The sequence below is a fragment of the Erpetoichthys calabaricus genome, chromosome 11 (genome assembly GCF_900747795.2).
Source record: "Erpetoichthys calabaricus chromosome 11, fErpCal1.3, whole genome shotgun sequence".
Lineage (NCBI taxonomy): Eukaryota > Metazoa > Chordata > Cladistia > Polypteriformes > Polypteridae > Erpetoichthys > Erpetoichthys calabaricus.
The window spans coordinates 134,531,783-134,549,060 of record NC_041404.2 but is presented as its reverse complement, the minus strand read 5'-3'; the positions used below and the strand labels follow the sequence as shown (position 1 = coordinate 134,549,060).

The 17,278-nt window shown below is 40.9% G+C and overlaps 1 protein-coding gene across 1 annotated transcript in view; it reads left to right on the top strand.

Moving 5' to 3' along the window:
* The first annotated feature begins 3,595 nt into the window (after window positions 1–3,595).
* The window catches only part of si:dkey-26i13.8 (kinesin-like protein KIF19), an 88,509-nt gene continuing 74,826 nt past the window's right edge, over window positions 3,596–17,278 (top strand). Inside the window, exons 1-3 of the mRNA XM_051933626.1 lie at window positions 3,596–4,425; window positions 15,392–15,472; window positions 16,957–17,067. Of these exons, the coding sequence (XP_051789586.1) occupies window positions 4,384–4,425; window positions 15,392–15,472; window positions 16,957–17,067 (234 nt within the window). The 5' untranslated portion in view covers window positions 3,596–4,383. The remainder of the gene's footprint in view (window positions 4,426–15,391; window positions 15,473–16,956; window positions 17,068–17,278) is intronic.

Sequence of the window (17,278 nt, the reverse complement as noted above, 5' to 3'; positions counted from 1 at the left end):
TCCTGAATAGACTTTTCAATCGGTCGATAATAAAATCTATTACTCAGCTGACGTCGAGCCTCTCGTAAATATTGAGTCCTATCCATAATCACCTCTACTGAACCTTTATCAACGGGCTTTATTACAATGTTCTGATTACTCCTCAAGTACTTCAATGAATCTCTTTCATCTTTTGTAAGATTATCTGATTCCTCCCTAAGAGCCCGATTCCAATTCAAACTCTTCTTATCTTTCTCGATTAGCTGTAATGTCTGCTCAGAAATCTTATGCTCTGCCGGCACCCAATATGACGGTTCAACAAATTTCTTTGGACTACTGTCCTCCTCATAACCAAAATAATCCAACAATTACGTATGTACGTGTGTGTGTGTACATACGTGTGTGTGTGTGTACGTACGTACGTGTGTGTGTATGTGTACGTGTGTGTGTGTGTAAGTGTGTATATGTGTGTGTACGTATGTGTGTGTGTCCGTACGTACGTACGTGTGTGTGTCCGTACGTACGTACGTGTGTGTGTACGTACGTACGTACGTGTGTGTGTATGTGTACGTGTGTGTGTGTACATACGTGTGTGTGTGTGTACGTACGTACGTACGTACGTGTGTGTGTGTGTACGTACATATGTGTGTGTGTACGTACGTATGTACGTACGTGTGTGTACGTACGTGTGTGTGTACGTACGTACGTACGTGTGTGTGTGTATGTGTACGTGTGTGTAAGTGTGTATATGTGTGTGTACGTACGTGTGTGTGTGTACGTACGTACGTACATACGTGTGTGTGTGTACGTACGTGTGTGTGTGTGTACGTACGTGTGTGTACGTACATACGTACGTGTGTGTGTGTACGTGTGTGTACGTACGTGTGTGTGTACGTACGTACGTATGTGTGTGTGTACGTACGAACGTGTGTGTTTGTACGTACGTGTGTGTACGTACATACGTACGTGTGTGTGTGTACGTGTGTGTACGTACGTGTGTGTGTACGTACTTACGTATGTGTGTGTGTACGTACGTACGTACGTGTGTGTGTGTACGTACGTGTGTGTGTACGTACGTACGTATGTGTGTGTGTACGTACGTACGTGTGTGTATGTGTACGTGTGTGTGTGTACGTACGTACGTACGTACGTGTGTGTGTACGTACGTGTGTGTGTGTACGTACGTACGTGTGTGTGTACGTACGTACGTACGTGTGTGTGTACGTACGTGTGTGTGTGTGTACGTACGTGTGTGTGTACGTACGTGTGTGTGTGTACGTACGTACGTACGTACGTGTGTGTGTGTGTACGTACGTACGTGTGTGTGTGTGTACGTACGTGTGTGTACGAACGTACGTACGTACGTGTTTGTGTACGTACGTGTGTGTGTGTACGTACGTACGTACGTGCATGTGTGTACGTATGTACGTGTGTGTGTACGTACGTACATACGTGTGTGTGTACGTGTGTATATGTGTGTGTACGTACGTGTGTGTGTGTACGTACGTGTGTGTGTGTACGTACGTGTGTGTACGTACGTGTGTGTGTACGTACGCACGTACGTATGTGTGTGTGTACATACGTACGTACGTGTGTGTATGTGTACGTGTGTGTGTGTGTACGTACGTACGTGTGTGTGTACGTACGTACGTACGTGTGTGTGTACGTACGTACGTACGTACGTGTGTGTGTACGTGTGTGTACGTACGTGGTTGTGTGTGTACGTACGTACGTGTGTGTGTGTACGTACGTACGTGTGTGTGTGTGTACGTGTGTGTGTACGTACGCACGTACGTATGTGTGTGTGTACGTACGTACGTATGTGTGTGTATGTGTACGTGTGTGTGTGTGTACGTACGTGTGTGTGTACGTACGTACGTGTGTGTGTGTACGTACATGTGTGTGTGTACGTACGTGTGTGTGTACGTACGTATGTGTGTGTGTACGTGTGTATATGTGTGTGTACGTACGTGTGTGTGTGTGTACGTACGTGTGTGTGTCTGTACGTACGTACGTGTGTGTGTACGTACGTACGTACGTGTGTGTGTACGTGTGTATATGTGTGTGTACGTACGTGTGTGTGTACGTACGTACGTACGTGTGTGTGTACGTACGTGTGTGTGTGTGTACGTACGTGTGTGTACGTACGTACGTACATACGTGTGTGTGTGTATACGAACGTGTGTGTAGGTACGTACGTATGTACGTGTGTGTGTGTACGTACGTGTGTGTGTGTACGTACGTACGTACGTGTGTGTGTGTGTACGTACGTACGTGTGTACGTACGTACGTACGCACAGGGCACACACACCAAGCACAATTTAGGATCGCCAATGCACCTAACCTACATGTCTCTGGACTGTGGGAGGAAACCCACGCAGACACGGGGAGAACATGCAGACTCCACGCAGGGAGGACCCACGAAGCAACCCCGAGTCTCCTAACTGCGAGGCAGTTATTTACATTATTTTTTTCAATATGATTCACTGTTGGAAAAATATGCTGGCACAGTGTTAACATTTCTGCCTTGTAATAACTAGAGCTACGTGCAGTCTGTTCTCCCTGTGTGCATTCACCCTATGATGGTCTTGCACCCGTAGGCTCCAGGTGCCCAACGGCCCACCCTTAATAAGCGGGTTACGAAGATGGATGGATGGATGCTACAAAAATGGGTACAGACTGAGGAAGTGACTTGAAATTTTTGGAATGTTCCCACTTTTAAACCAGCTAACCAAGTCCCTGAATGCTACACCATTTGTACATTTTCTTACTTGTTCATTTTGTCACGTTTGTTGAATTACCATACAGTAACTTTCGTGTTGGCCACGTTCTTTTTTCCATGGACATTTCTTCATTATAGCTAGTCCTAAATATCCTTCACATCTGCAGCCTTTTCTGCTTCTGTTACCAGTGCAATTCCGGTCTCTTGCAGTTGCAGGATTTTCCAGTTGTTGGTGTTGTAGATAGGCACCAGAGTCGCATGGTGGAGTAGTGGGTATCACAGCAGTCTTACAGCTTCAGTGTTCGAATCTCGGGCCCAGATGTTGCCCACGGAAGACTTCATGTTCTCTGTGTCTGTATAAATTTTCCTCCTAAGATGTTTTGGGATTCTAAATGGACCCCCCTGTGGATGTGTACAGGAGCTGGTGTTGTGATGGACAGGTATCCTTGTTCTGCGCCGATTCCTACTTTGCTTGCCATGCTGCCGGGTAGGCTCCATCCTTACACTGCAATGAATTTAATTAAGCAGGTTTGAGGATAATATCCTATAATAAAATGTGAATATTTCAAACACAGTTTAAAAATGTAGATTTTAATCTCTTTTTTCCTAGTATTAACTTCATTAATTAAACCGTTTTTATATTTTGATTTCTAACTCGACACATTTTTCATTTCTGCTTTTGAAGGCAGCAAAATCTAAAAGGGAACCGCATTCGCCTGCAATGCTTTTCCGGCTTTGGATGCGCAGTTTTTGATAGTGTAGCGAAAATGGCAGAACAGCGCGCTAACCATTCCCGGACTTCAATTCCCATAAGGCCCTTGGCAGAGTGATATCCCAGTTCCTCTGCGCCGCGGCGTTCCCGTCTCCATGGATGCACTCCTGCACCTTGAAGGTAATCCGTGTGAATTCAAGGACGGATCCCAGAAAAGTTCACCCAAAGAACCAGTTTTTAGCCGTGCTATACATTAGCCAGACGTAAGCGCCTTTGTCTTCTTTTGGTTTGGGTTGTTATGCACAGCAGATCCGTGGTTTTAAATCGCATATAGTTCAAAGAAAAGTGTAAGGGGAGGGTGTTATTTTTATTTTATTTTTTTTGCATTACTGTCTTAATCACGCGTTCAAATGTGAGTCCGTAATGCACTATACGGTTTGTACAGAATTAAGTAAAAACGCTTCACGACATGGCACTACGGCTGGTATGTGTCAGGGGCTGGGCAGGGCACTCCAGACATATATTCGAGCCTTACGCTAATATTCCAGCGAAGTAAGAGCTGGTGCACATTTTTTAATTTGATATATTTAGTGACGCTGTTGTTCGGTAGCCTGGTTACAAATCCTTCAGGGAAAAGGAGTGATCTCATCAGTGTCTAAACAAACAGCAAGAATAAAATTACTCGTACGCTGGGCAACAGGACAAAAAACAACGGTATCCGCTGACCAGACGTAGCCGTCCGTGTTGACACAGAGTAGGGCTTTATTTTTAATAGGAATAATACGTAAAACATGTAAAAATGATAATAACATCATTTCAATGAAGGCATTTCTCCCTTGAGATGTTAGGATTGGGTAACTGGACCATAGGGAACCCACGCCCTTACCGCGAGCATGTGCATGTGGGCATACGTGGAGAAACAAACAAAGAGTGAACACCTGCAGAAGGCACATGCAGTGACACGGAGGTCATGAAGGATCTTGTGGCAGAGGCGAAGGGCCACCAGCTCATGGTAAGAAAGCCTACATCTTGCAGATATTTTATGATGTTGTCAGAATGAGTGTGTAGAAATGTTGTGTATAGCAATGTATGGAAATTAAAAGATAATTCAAATTTGATCCCTGTCAGAAGTTCTGTTCTAATTATCTTCAGTCCTATCATGACTCCATTTCCCCTTGCTTTTAACTTTAGTTTTAAGAGCTAAATGTTATCTGTGTTTATTTGCATGTTCTCTCTGTCTGTGGGTATTCTCTCAAAAATCATGGAAGTTTTTTAGTTGAGGTTGAGTTAGTGAGTTAGTGGAGAGGAAAGACAAGGACCTTGCAAGACACGGTGTCTTAATTTCGCCCCCCGTGATGGCAGAGACACATTCTTGGAACGAATGAGAAAAGACTACCACATTAAAGCTTTGCTTTTTGATCTGGAATCTGGATGGAAGAAACCACGCTGTAGTTACATGTCATGAAGGATACTTGCAAAGACCTGACAGTTGTAAGCCCTTGTCGCCTACCCAATTGGGGGCCATCTTTGACTTCAGACTCTTGGAAAACTGGTCAAAAACAAATAAAGAGTAGCATTCGTGCTGTCTTTGACTGGACTGCCTGCTTGAAACTTGTATAATTTCTTGCTAAGTCGTTTTTTTTTTCCTCCCAAAAAGATTACATGGTTGTTTGGCAGTTTTGCCATGTTATCTAGCTTAATACAGTGGTGTGAAAAACTATTTGCCCCCTTCCTGATTTCTTATTCTTTTGCATGTTTGTCACACAAAATGTTTCTGATCATCAAACACATTTAACCATTAGTCAAATATAACACAAGTAAACACAAAATGCAGTTTTTAAATGGTGGTTTTTATTATTTAGGGAGAAAAAAAAAATCCAAACCTACATGGCCCTGTGTGAAAAAGTAATTGCCCCCTGAACCTAATAACTGGTTGGGCCACCCTTAGCAGCAATAACTGCAATCAAGCGTTTGCGATAACTTGCAATGAGTCTTTTACAGCGCTCTGGAGGAATTTTGGCCCACTCATCTTTGCAAAATGGTTGTAATTCAGCTTTATTTGAGGGTTTTCTAGCATGAACCGCCTTTTTAAGGTCATGCCATAGCATCTCAATTGGATTCAGGTCAGGACTTTGACTAGGCCACTCCAAAGTCTTCATTTTGTTTTTCTTCAGCCATTCAGGAGGTGGATTTGCTGGTGTGTTTTGGGTCATTGTCCTGTTGCAGCACCCAAGATCGCTTCAGCTTGAGTTGACGAACAGATGGCCGGACATTCTCCTTCAGGATTTTTTGGTAGACAGTAGAATTCATGGTTCCATCTATCACAGCAAGCCTTCCAGGTCCTGAAGCAGCAAAACAACCCCAGACCATCACACTACCACCACCATATTTTACTGTTGGTATGATGTTCTTTTTCTGAAATGCTGTGTTCCTTTTACGCCAGATGTAACGGGACATTTGCCTTCCAAAAAGTTCAACTTTTGTCTCATCAGTCCACAAGGTATTTTCCCAAAAGTCTTGGCAATCACTGAGATGTTTCTTAGCAAAATTGAGACGAGCCCTAATGTTCTTTTTGCTTAACAGTGGTTTGCGTCTTGGACATCTGCCATGCAGGCCGTTTTTGCCCAGTCTCTTTCTTATGGTGGAGTCGTGAACACTGACCTTAATTGAGGCAAGTGAGGCCTGCAGTTCTTTAGACGTTGTCCTGGGGTCTTTTGTGACCTCTCGGATGAGTCGTCTCTGCGTTCTTGGGGTAATTTTGGTCGGCCGGCCACTCCTGGGAAGGTTCACCACTGTTCCATGTTTTTGCCATTTGTGGATAATGGCTCTCACTGTGGTTCGCTGGAGTCCCAAAGCTTTAGAAATGGCTTTATAACCTTTACCAGACTGATAGATCTCAATTACTTCTGTTCTCATTTGTTCCTGAATTTCTTTGGATCTTGGCATGATGTCTAGCTTTTGAGGTGCTTTTGGTCTACTTCTCTGTGTCAGGCAGCTCCTATTTAAGTGATTTCTTGATTGAAACAGGTGTGGCAGTAATCAGGCCTGGGGGTGGCTACGGAAATTGAACTCAGGTGTGATACACCACAGTTAGGTTATTTTTTAACAAGGGGGCAATTACTTTTTCACACAGGGCCATGTAGGTTTGGATTTTTTTTTTCTCCCTAAATAATAAAAACCACCATTTACAAACTGCATTTTGTGTTTACTTGTGTTATATTTGACTAATGGTTAAATGTGTTTGATGATCAGAAACATTTTGTGTGACAAACATGCAAAAGAATAAGAAATCAGGAAGGGGGCAAATAGTTTTTCACACCACTGTATGTGTTGCTTTTGATTATGATGAATAATGTAATTTGTTGTAGTATTGAATCCTGAGCTGTGACAAAGACAGGATCTGTTACTGTCAAACTCTAGGACTAATAGACTCCTGAAACTTTGAAATAATGTAAATCTTATACATCTGTCCATTTACTTAACCCACTTAGTCCAGTTTCAGGGTCATGATCACCTCCGGCATCATCTAGTTCAAGGCAGGAACCGACTACCAAAGGGCCAGTTTAGAGTCCCAACCTTCACATCTTTGGGATGAGAGAACTTGCAGCTTCTGTTCAGCAGGATTTGAACCTGATGTTCTACAGCTGTGCCCCACTACAGTGCAATGCTACTTCTACTTCTTTAAGGACACAGGTTCAAAACTGAACCCGATTACTGTCTCTTTGGAGTCTGTCCAGTGTCTGTATGTCTTTTTGTTTTTTAATTTGTCCTCCATATCAAAAAAATGTGTGTGTCATGATGACTGACATGTCTAGATTGTTTCAGTATGATTTTGTTTGTGAGTGTGTTCTGTGATGGACTATTGTCCCTTGTAAATATATAGAAAAGGGTATAGATAACACATAGTGTTTTGAGATTCATGTTACGGCCTTTTCTAAATGTGTGCAGTTTGCCTGAGAAATGCAATCTGATGGCACTATTAATATCAACGGCCTGTTTGGGTGGTTTTTTGCAACATAGTATACTGTATATCCTGTATGGTGACGGGAAATATACAATTTTCTACTTAAAAACATACATGAAGCCACCTCTTTAACAGTCATTACAAGTTCTTGAAGCCTTTTCTGTTTGTGTTCAAAGTCTTGGCTCATGATGTGCCATGGGGACATACATGTCTTGTGAGCAGCTGCTTAATCACGGGGGTTTACCTATGAGATTATACACACACATAAATCTAATGGCTCCCGTGAGACTGCTTTATTGCATGAATTTATGCCTACTCATTGTCGCCTATAATAAAGTGCCTGACATTTGAGAGTCACTCTGTTTAGCAGTTGTATCACATCATGTACATAAAAAGCTCACTCAAACATTTACATATTGCCTAGCTTCCTGACAGCCCTTCTGAGCAGAAATACAGTACATTTTAGTTTTTCAAGAAAATTTAAAAAATGAGAAAGTTCTTTTAGCTCCACAAATAACAGTTCTTTTCAGGGTTTTCCCCTAATTTCGGTTTAACCCTTCCTGTTTTGTCTGTGCAGTGTGTCACATTATTTGGAAATTTACATCCATCCATTTTCCAACCCGTTGAATCCGAACACAGGGTCACGGGGGTCTGCTGGAGACAATCCCAGCCAACACAGGGCAGGAACCAATCCCGGGCAGGGTGCCAACCCACCGCAGGATACCCACACACCAAGCACACACTTGGGCCAATTTAGAATCACCAATCCACCTAACCTGCATGTCTTTAGACTGTGGGAGGAAACCCACGCAGACACGAGGAGGACATGCAAACTCCACGCAGGGAGGACCCGGGAAGCGAACCCTGGTCTCCTACCTGCGAGGCAGCAGCGCTACCACTGCGCCACCGTGCCGCCTTCGAAATTTACATTCATGTGAAAAAGTAAATGCACCTCATGAATTTTTTTTTTGTCTTTTTTTAACTTGGGGGCTATCCCCCCTGCTCACTTCGCTCACCAAACCCTGGGCGGGCGCGACGTGCTAGCCACTTCACGGATCTGCCGCTCACGTATGGGGATGCGGGTGTACAATTGAAACAGATTGTTATTTTCGTGAGAATTGTTACATATGCATAATAGAACTATTTTACATTACAGCGAGTAATTAACCATAGTAAAAAATAGTGGAACGTAATAAATTGAAAGAAAACTATGTTTCATGTTGCGTTACAGGTATTCGTTGCTTTATACATTTTCGTTCTGTTTGGCTTTGAAATTAACACACAAATACTTTTTAAAGTTACACTTTTACTGTAAAACTTCAGAGAAAAGCCAAGCAAAATGACACCTTTTATTGGCTAACCACAAAGATTACAATATGCAAGCTTTCGAGGCAACTCAGGACCTTCTTCAGGCAAGATGGAGAACAAGGGGCCTGAGTTCTCTCGAAAGCTTGCATATTGTAATCTTTTTAGTTAGCCAATAAAAGGTGTCATTTTGCTTGGCTTTTCTCTACATTCATACTAGCTAACACGGTACAACACCCTAGTACTGTTAAACTTCAGTAAAAACAATTTTTTAAATTTACTTCTCATCAATATCGCATTGAATTTTGATTCCGTGTTTGGACTTACATCGTGACAATGCAATATATAACTGCCCGTGAGTGAATATCGTTTCTTTCTCTCTAATAAATAAACCGACTCTTTCGAATGTTTGTCCCTGTGATTTGTTAATTGTTATAGCAAAAGCTATTCTAACGGGGAAACTGCAAACGTTTTAATACAAATGGCATATCAAGATCTCCTTTGGTGTCTAATGTTATCCGCGGATGATGTACTACATTACCTTTCTTGTCGCCTGTTAAAATTTGACATGTCAGAATTGTTCGACCAATTTTGAATACAATTAATCTTGTCCTATTGCATAGCCCATCACTCAGACATAAATTACGCAATAACATTATGATACATCCTTCTTTCAACAGTAATTTGTGTGGTGGAAGACCGGACGGTGTTAACAGTTGTAGATATTCTTCGGGATATTGCAAATTGATGTTTTCATCTTCCGCATCATCACCACCAACTGTTTCAGCATAGTCTATTGGTATGCATTTAACCAATTTGCCGTGTAGCCGATCGACAATTTCCGTGTTACTTCATCATTTCTCGGTGCTAGGATTGCCCATGTACTCATTTCTTCTGTTGATAACCCTTCGGGATGCAATTCTTCAATAAGATTTGGACATAATACGTCTTCTTTTATTGGGAACTTAAAGTGAGGAAAACAGTAAAATGTATAAGAGCTGAGAGCGCAGGAACTGTGTCCGTGGTTGAAAATGGTTGAGAGGAGGGTGGAACTTGAAAAAAATCTCTTGGCAAAAGTCTTCTCTTAAGATTTTCTTCAAGATTGAAGATTCAGTCTTCAAAAAAACAGTGTCTTTAGATAAAGTGAAAAAAGAAAAACAAACTTCACTATGGACAAAAAACTCTATCTTTGTCTCATCTGTCCAGGGCACGTTTTCCAAACATCCTGATCTTTACCTAGGTGTTCATGGGTGTTTTGTCTTGGTAGGGTAATATTTTACTCTACTTTCCCCTTTTGTATTATTAATATGTAGCCGTTGTCAGAATGCCTCAAATCTCCCAGACTTAGCACTGTTTATAAGGTATTGAACTTCATTACTTCTACCCACCTTCCCTTCTACATCTATAACTTCAGGCAATTAGGTGTAGTAAAAGACAAGCAGGAGTTAAGTTATACAACCTGATAAATGTTGAGGTGTAGTTTTAGGTGGCACACAGACTTGTTAGTTACTTTAAATGTCTCTAGTTAAGTTCTCATTTTGTGGTCAGCTTTCTCCAGAACAGGCCACATGCCTGTCTCAATATGGCTGCCCAGCCGTGCTCTTCATTGTGTTGTCTTTTTCAGTTCATGGTGTGAGATGGTCTTTCATCAGTTTGGTAAGAGAGAGAGAGAGTGAGGTAAAGCAAGCAAATTTCTAGGTTTTACTGTCCAAACCCTACAGCCAATAGGGCGCCATGGTACTTAAAAGCTTTTGATACAAGCCAATTCCAAACAGCCATACTTCAGACCAATGGGGCAGAGAACATCTTAGCACCTGCCACCCCCCAAAACCATATGTTAAGGTAAAGCTTGGCAGTTAGGCAGCCTGGCATTTCTTGTGGGAGCTGAGAGAGAGTCCTGCAGAGAAACACTTACCAAACTTGTTTGAGGCACTTCCCCCCAAATCCTATCGTAAAATTCAAAGACACTCATTCCTAAAAGGAGGGGTAAACAAGAATGCTTCTCACTAATGTAACACTAATATTACATTGCTTTGCCAAAGTTACAAATAAGGACATACAAAATATTCGTCAACTTGTATGCAAAATTTCACATCACAACAATGGGCAAACTTTTGTTTTGCCCTGATGTTTTTTCTGGACGGCAAAGGTTTCCGCCTGGCAAACCTCTCGTGTAGATGTAATTTGTGCAGGGTCTTTCTAATGGTAGACACATGCACTTTGACATCAACAGTGCTAGAGCTACCTCTAGATCCTAGATCTAGATTCTGAGCTTCTTGGAGATGTCTTTCAACATCTTGCATTCTGTTCTTGCTGAGGTGGCCCGCCCTGGACAGGTTGACAGCCGTTTACATTTTTTATACTGGTAGATAATCTTCAGACAGTAGAATGGTTGATATTAAAAATTCCCTTTCCAGACATCATCTGTAACCTCCTTTCTAAAGGTCTCTGAGAGCTCTTTAGATCTAAGCCTGGTGATAGCACATGCTTCAACAACAAAGAGTAAACCAAACTAAATGTCTGAAATTTAAATAAGTCTTTGTTAGACAACTAATGTTGCTCTAATCATTTACATCTGATCTGATGCACCCGAGTCTAATTTTAGGCATTTGAAACAGTGATTAATCTAGTGGTGCATTTACTTTTTCCACATGCAAAATTTGCCTTTTTGTTTATTAAAATGAATTTATAATTTATAATATGCAATGCAGACAAAAAGAGTACAAAATGTGAATATGGCATGATGTTTGTTATGTCATATCCCCTTTATCTATAGATATCTCTCTATTATATAAAAAAAAATCTTGGGTCGAGACATGACCTTCTCGGAAAGACACTTTGACGTCCGGCGAGAACAACCAATTTAAAACAAGATCACGGACATCAAACGTCTCAGTTGTTGGAATGATTTTGGCAGACACACTTCATGCGCTCTCAGCTCTTAAAACTTTTATACGTTCTAGATGGCACGTCAACATCTAAGCAAAGAAGAAAGAGCAGCACATCTAAAAGAGACCCAAAAGCTCTGGAGAGAAAACAATGCAAAAAAGAACAATAATAATCTATGTGCAAATTCTGAAAATTAGGAAAGTAATAATCAGCCTGGACCAAGTGGAATTGAAAACCTCGTAGGTCCAATCGGGGTCAGAAATAAAAGACTTCATAAAGACGTTCAAAAACATTGCCATGATACTCATGCAAAGCAAGCTTAAGAATATGAAAGTAGTAAAATTCGAAAGTATCAAAAAAAAGAAAGTAAAGATCACATTAGCACAAACAAACGGAAATTATTACTCAGTGAAATAACGGAACAACAGAAGAGATCGAATATATGCTCTTAGGTGATATGTCAGAAGTATAGATATTGTAAGGCTTTAAAGTTTAAGTTGGAGACTTGTAGATCGTCTAATTCGTGTTGCCATCAGGGAAAAGTAGTGTTGCCTCCAAATGAAGAGGCCTATCTGCGAGAATTAAAAGTTTTGTTGTTTGGTAAAAATGAAATCCACAAACACTACAGGCAAAATATCCAAGTCTACAATAATCTTTTCGCGTTCGCATCATTCAATGCTCAAAACGTAGATTTACACAATAATGGACCATACGCCATGAGAATCTGTGGTCCCGCAACAATTAAAGCTACGACAAGTTTAATTTAGAAGAAACCACAATTCGGTCAGGTGTATATTTATGATCATGGAGAAGCAATGCAACATAGAATCGAAAGAGTATGTAACAATTCCCATGAAAATAACAATCTCTTTAAATTGTATATCCGGTTAAGCAAACCCAGGGGTGGTTGAGCGAAGCGAGCAGGGAGCGGAGCCCCTTAGTGTTTTAAATGGAGATCAAATCTTGATATGTCCACAGATATTAAAAAAGAACGACACATTTCATGGAGTGTACAGTACTTATGGCAACTTTTCACATGACTGTATGTCCAGTATACACAGACCCATCGTTCTACGACAGGGACATTTTTACATGCCTGTCTGTCCAACCATTACGTTGACCTGCTTCATTTGGTTCAAAAATGCAACAACAGCAACAATATTTTTTTTTATATAGTGAGAAGTTTTATTGGCTAACTAAAAATGATTACAATATGCAAGCTTTCGAGACAACTCAGGTCCCTTCTTCAGGTAAGATATAATACAGAAACTGGAGTTCCCAGTGTTTATATAGACACCAGGACAAGAAACAACATTGGAAAACCTTTAAGTGAGACATCTTAAATGTAAAAAATTAATAGAGTTATTCAGCCTAAGATTCATTTACCAAGAGAGGAGAACAATGTATGGTCAAGATATTTGGATAAGATAACTGTCCAGAAAAGTCATTTGGGGTTTCTGATGAGTTTTTCAATACAATGTGGGTCTGTAGACAGGTTGTCAATGTCAGTCTGAGAGATGCAAACAATCCTCATATCTTGTTATAAAACTCTTGTCTCTATTCAAACCATGTTGTAATGTGTTAAATTTTAGCATGAGTTTCACTTCTCAGTCTTTTGTCTCTTGCTGTGTTCTGAAGTTGCCCATAAGCACTGTGGGCACAGTGTCCATGGCTGTTGAAGTGAGCTGCAACAGGAACATCCGTGTGGCCATGCCTGATGTGGAGCCAGTGTAAATTCATTCTCTGACGGAGTGTTTGTCCAGTTTCTCCCACATAGAGTGCAGGGTCAGGACATTTCATACAGAGAATGAGGTACACCACATTAGATGATCTTCAGGAAAATGATCCCTTTATGCAATGTTCTAGTTGGCAGTGTGGTATAACTCCACGGTCTGTATTATAAATGTGAGCACACGTTTTGCATCTTTTCTGTAGGCAGGGAGTTGTGCCGTTTTCTGTTGGTTCACTTAGGGAGCTTCGGACAATGAGCTGCTGCAGGTTTTTCAGTGTTTCGTCATTGTGTAGCATTGGCTGAAGTTCTTTAATGATTTTTTGAAGTGCTTCAAAATGTGGGTTATAGGTGACAACAAGGGGGATGCGGTTCTTGTTGTCCTTGAAGCACTTCGAAGCACTTGACTTCTCATTACATTCATAATGACTAACATGGTGCAACACCCTTTTTTATACAGCAAATTTTTATACAGTGTAGCTCAAAGCGTTTTACAAAAAAATAAAAGACAACACTAGAAGCACAAAGATAATACATTAAATAATAGAACAGTCATTACCAGAATTAAGCAAAATTACATTACTGTTAGCTATAGGTAGTTTTAAAGTCAATAATAGTTGCTATGACAAAAGTCAGAGTCCAGTTTGACAGCAAGAGAGGAACCAGTCCTTGGTCGGGTGCCAGTTCAATGAAGGGCATTCTCATTTTTATCTGGACCAAATATGGAGATGCCTGCTATTGTAGAAAGTCCAGTGGAATTGGAGAAATACCCACATGGAATGAAAAGAATATGCTACTGCCACACAGACCATGCACATGTGGAGATGCTGTTCCGGGACTGTTGAGCTTTATAATGTTGTGGTTTGGTTATGTTAATCACTTTTAAACTGCTCTGTTTTAGTGTGTTTAATGTACTTTTAGCATCCATGTTTGTACAGTATATACTGAGTGATATAGTACTTGAATGTTTTGCTCAGGGCGGCACGGTGGCGCAGTGGGTAGCGCTGCTGCCTCGCAGTAAGGAGACCTGGGGACCTGGGTTCGCTTCCCGGGTCCTCCCTGCGTGGAGTTTGCATGTTCTCCCCGTGTCTGCGTGGGTTTCCTCCCACAGTCCTAAGACATGCTGGTTAGGTGGATTGGTGATTCTAAATTGGCCCTAGTGTGTGCTTGGTGTGTGGGTGGGTGTGTTTGTATGTGTCCTGCAGTGGGTTGGCACCCTGCCCGGGATTGGTTCCTGCCTTGTGCCCTGTGTTGACTGGGATTGGCTCCAGCAGACCCCTGTGACCCTGTGTTCGGATTCAGTGGGTTGGAAAATGGATGGATGGATGGATGTTTTGCTCATACTCTAAGCAGAGCACAGTACAAAAATAAACTGAAATAATTGATGCAAGTGTGCCGCCGTGTTGCCTCATTTTGTCAGATTTTTTTTCAATACTTTTATTACTTTAAAAGATTATTACAGCTGAATTGTCTGTAGTGTGTTTTTGGGTGTTCACCCTGTAATAGACTGGGATTGTACCTGCCTTTAGCTTGATGTTTTCTGGGATAGAGTCCAGCTTCCCTGCAACTGGATAAGCAAGTTTAGAAAATGGATGGATGACACCAACATCACATACACACACACACACACACACACACACACTGTGCATTTTGATTTATATTAATTGGCTGTGTGTGGAGAGTATGTGAGTGTTCCCTGTGATGGACAGTTCAGTTCACAGTTGGTTCTTGCCTTGTGCTGGTTGCTGTTAGGATATGTTCTGGTTATCCAAGTCCTTAAAATTGGATTAAATGAATTAGTAAATGGATGGATAGGCAGAAGTATTGGTAAGAGTCTGCAACTCTACCTTTACATTGGGTTTGAGATGGCATGGGGGAATAATATGAATTCTGTTTTTGATTTCTCCAGTTTAAATGCATAAGAATAGCAACAAACAAACAAGACCCATAAGATTTGGTTACCTGAGCACTTTTGAGAGTTTCAAGTATAACTCTGTCTCCATGCTCAGCACCTTACTCACTGGGCTACATTGCTTAATGACCCAAGCTCAGAAAAGTTTATTCTTTCTTTGTTTTTTTTTTAATTCCTAGGTGGCTCTTCGAATTCGTCCTATCAATGATGCTGAAATAGAAGAGGGTGCCTCTATTGTAGCCCACAAAGTGGATGACCAGGTATACAGATGTGCATACATGTCCTGATTTATGTATCAACTGGCCATTGCATTTAAGGGATACTGAATGTTGGAACTGGAATAGGAAAATATCCACATAATAGCCAGCCATACACCAGTCTTAAACTGAACAACTGCAATGTCAGTGTTGTTGGTGTTTTGTTGTAGGTGCTTGTTTATACTTCAGTGGCTACTTTATTAGGTCCACCTATGTAGTACCAGGTAGGATCGAGATTGTGACAGGAAACGACAGGGTCATGAAAACGAGACGGACTGTGAACGGAGAGAAGCAGAAATGCTCCTTCACCACCACATAATTACTGTTCGGACAGTGATTCCGAGTAGTCCGTTCCTATCGAATCAATGTCCAAGGGTTTTGTTTTCTAATTTTGTTTCCCTTATAAAAAATCATAATGCTGTGCGATGAAGGGCCCAGTTCACGACTGGCAGCCACCTTTAAACAGGGAGCCCTTCATAGACAACTTTAACACGCACAATGTAGTTGGGCGCACATGGCTAGTTGATAATATTTATCCTACTAAATTGTAAATTAAATGCACAGCAACAACATTTATTTATATAGCACATTTTCATACAAATAATGCAGCTCAAAGTGCTTTACACGATGAAGAAAGAGAAAAAAAGACAAAACAAATAAGAATTAAAATAAGGGAACACTAATTAACATAGAATAAAAGTAAGGTCCGATGGCCAGGGAGGACAGAAAAAACAAAAAAAACTCCAAATATATACCAAAACCAAATAGAGAATTAAACTCCACAAATTAATACTCAGCAAAGGGAACAGAAACATGGCAGAAGCCAATCTACTCCTGCAGAAAGAATACAAAAAAATTAAATAAAATATGGTAATAAGTTACAATGACATCACAAGCGAAAAATGAGAGCCAAATAACAAAGTGAAGAATTAAAACATGTATCAAAAACCAAGCAGAAACACATGAAGAAAACTCAGAAATTCTTTTAAACCCAATAAAAGGGATAAACCCCTGCATGAATTGAAATGACTGCCAAAAATTCCACTTACAAATTAGACTCGCTATAGAAGGAAAAAATTCAAACAAAGAGGCCTAATGCCTTCTAAGCATACACATTCACTAAACAAGCCAAACTCAGCGAAGGACACCTAAGGCAAAAAGAAAGAGTTTTTTCCAGGGAGTCCTGTGAGGCACATTGTATGTCATGGATTTAGAAATGTGAGGTCTTATTCTACTGGGAGCAATAAGCAATCTAAAGAAAAGGAAAACAACGGAAAGAAAAACATTATTGAGTAAATTTTCTTAGAAAGACTCGGCGCAGCCCTTTGCAAACCAATCTTTAAGGTCACTTCTTGGGTACTGCAGATCACTGTTCCATCAGGGGTTCATCCTTCTACCTTCATTCTGAGTTGTGTAATTCAGCCATGTCTGTTAATGCTGACTGTGTTTCTGAAATCAGGCTTATGAACTATAAACTCTGCTTACAGATGGTAGTTATTTTGGATCCTTCAGAAGACCCTGATGACATACTTAGAGCAAACAGGTCCCGGGAGAAAACATTTGTGTTTGATGTGGCCTTTGATCATACTGCAACACAGGTAACTAGCTCAATGTTATTCGGTCAAGGAAAAAAACCTGAATATGGTATTACTAGAAAGCAGAAAATGTCTAGATATTTCACAATTGCTTGGAATGGACTGCTTTTTTGGCATAGTGGTTAGTACTGCTGCCTCACAGCTCGAGTCCTGGGTTCTTATTCTCTGTCAGATCATTGTCTCTGGGGGTCTTTGAGTCTTTTCTTTGAGTAAA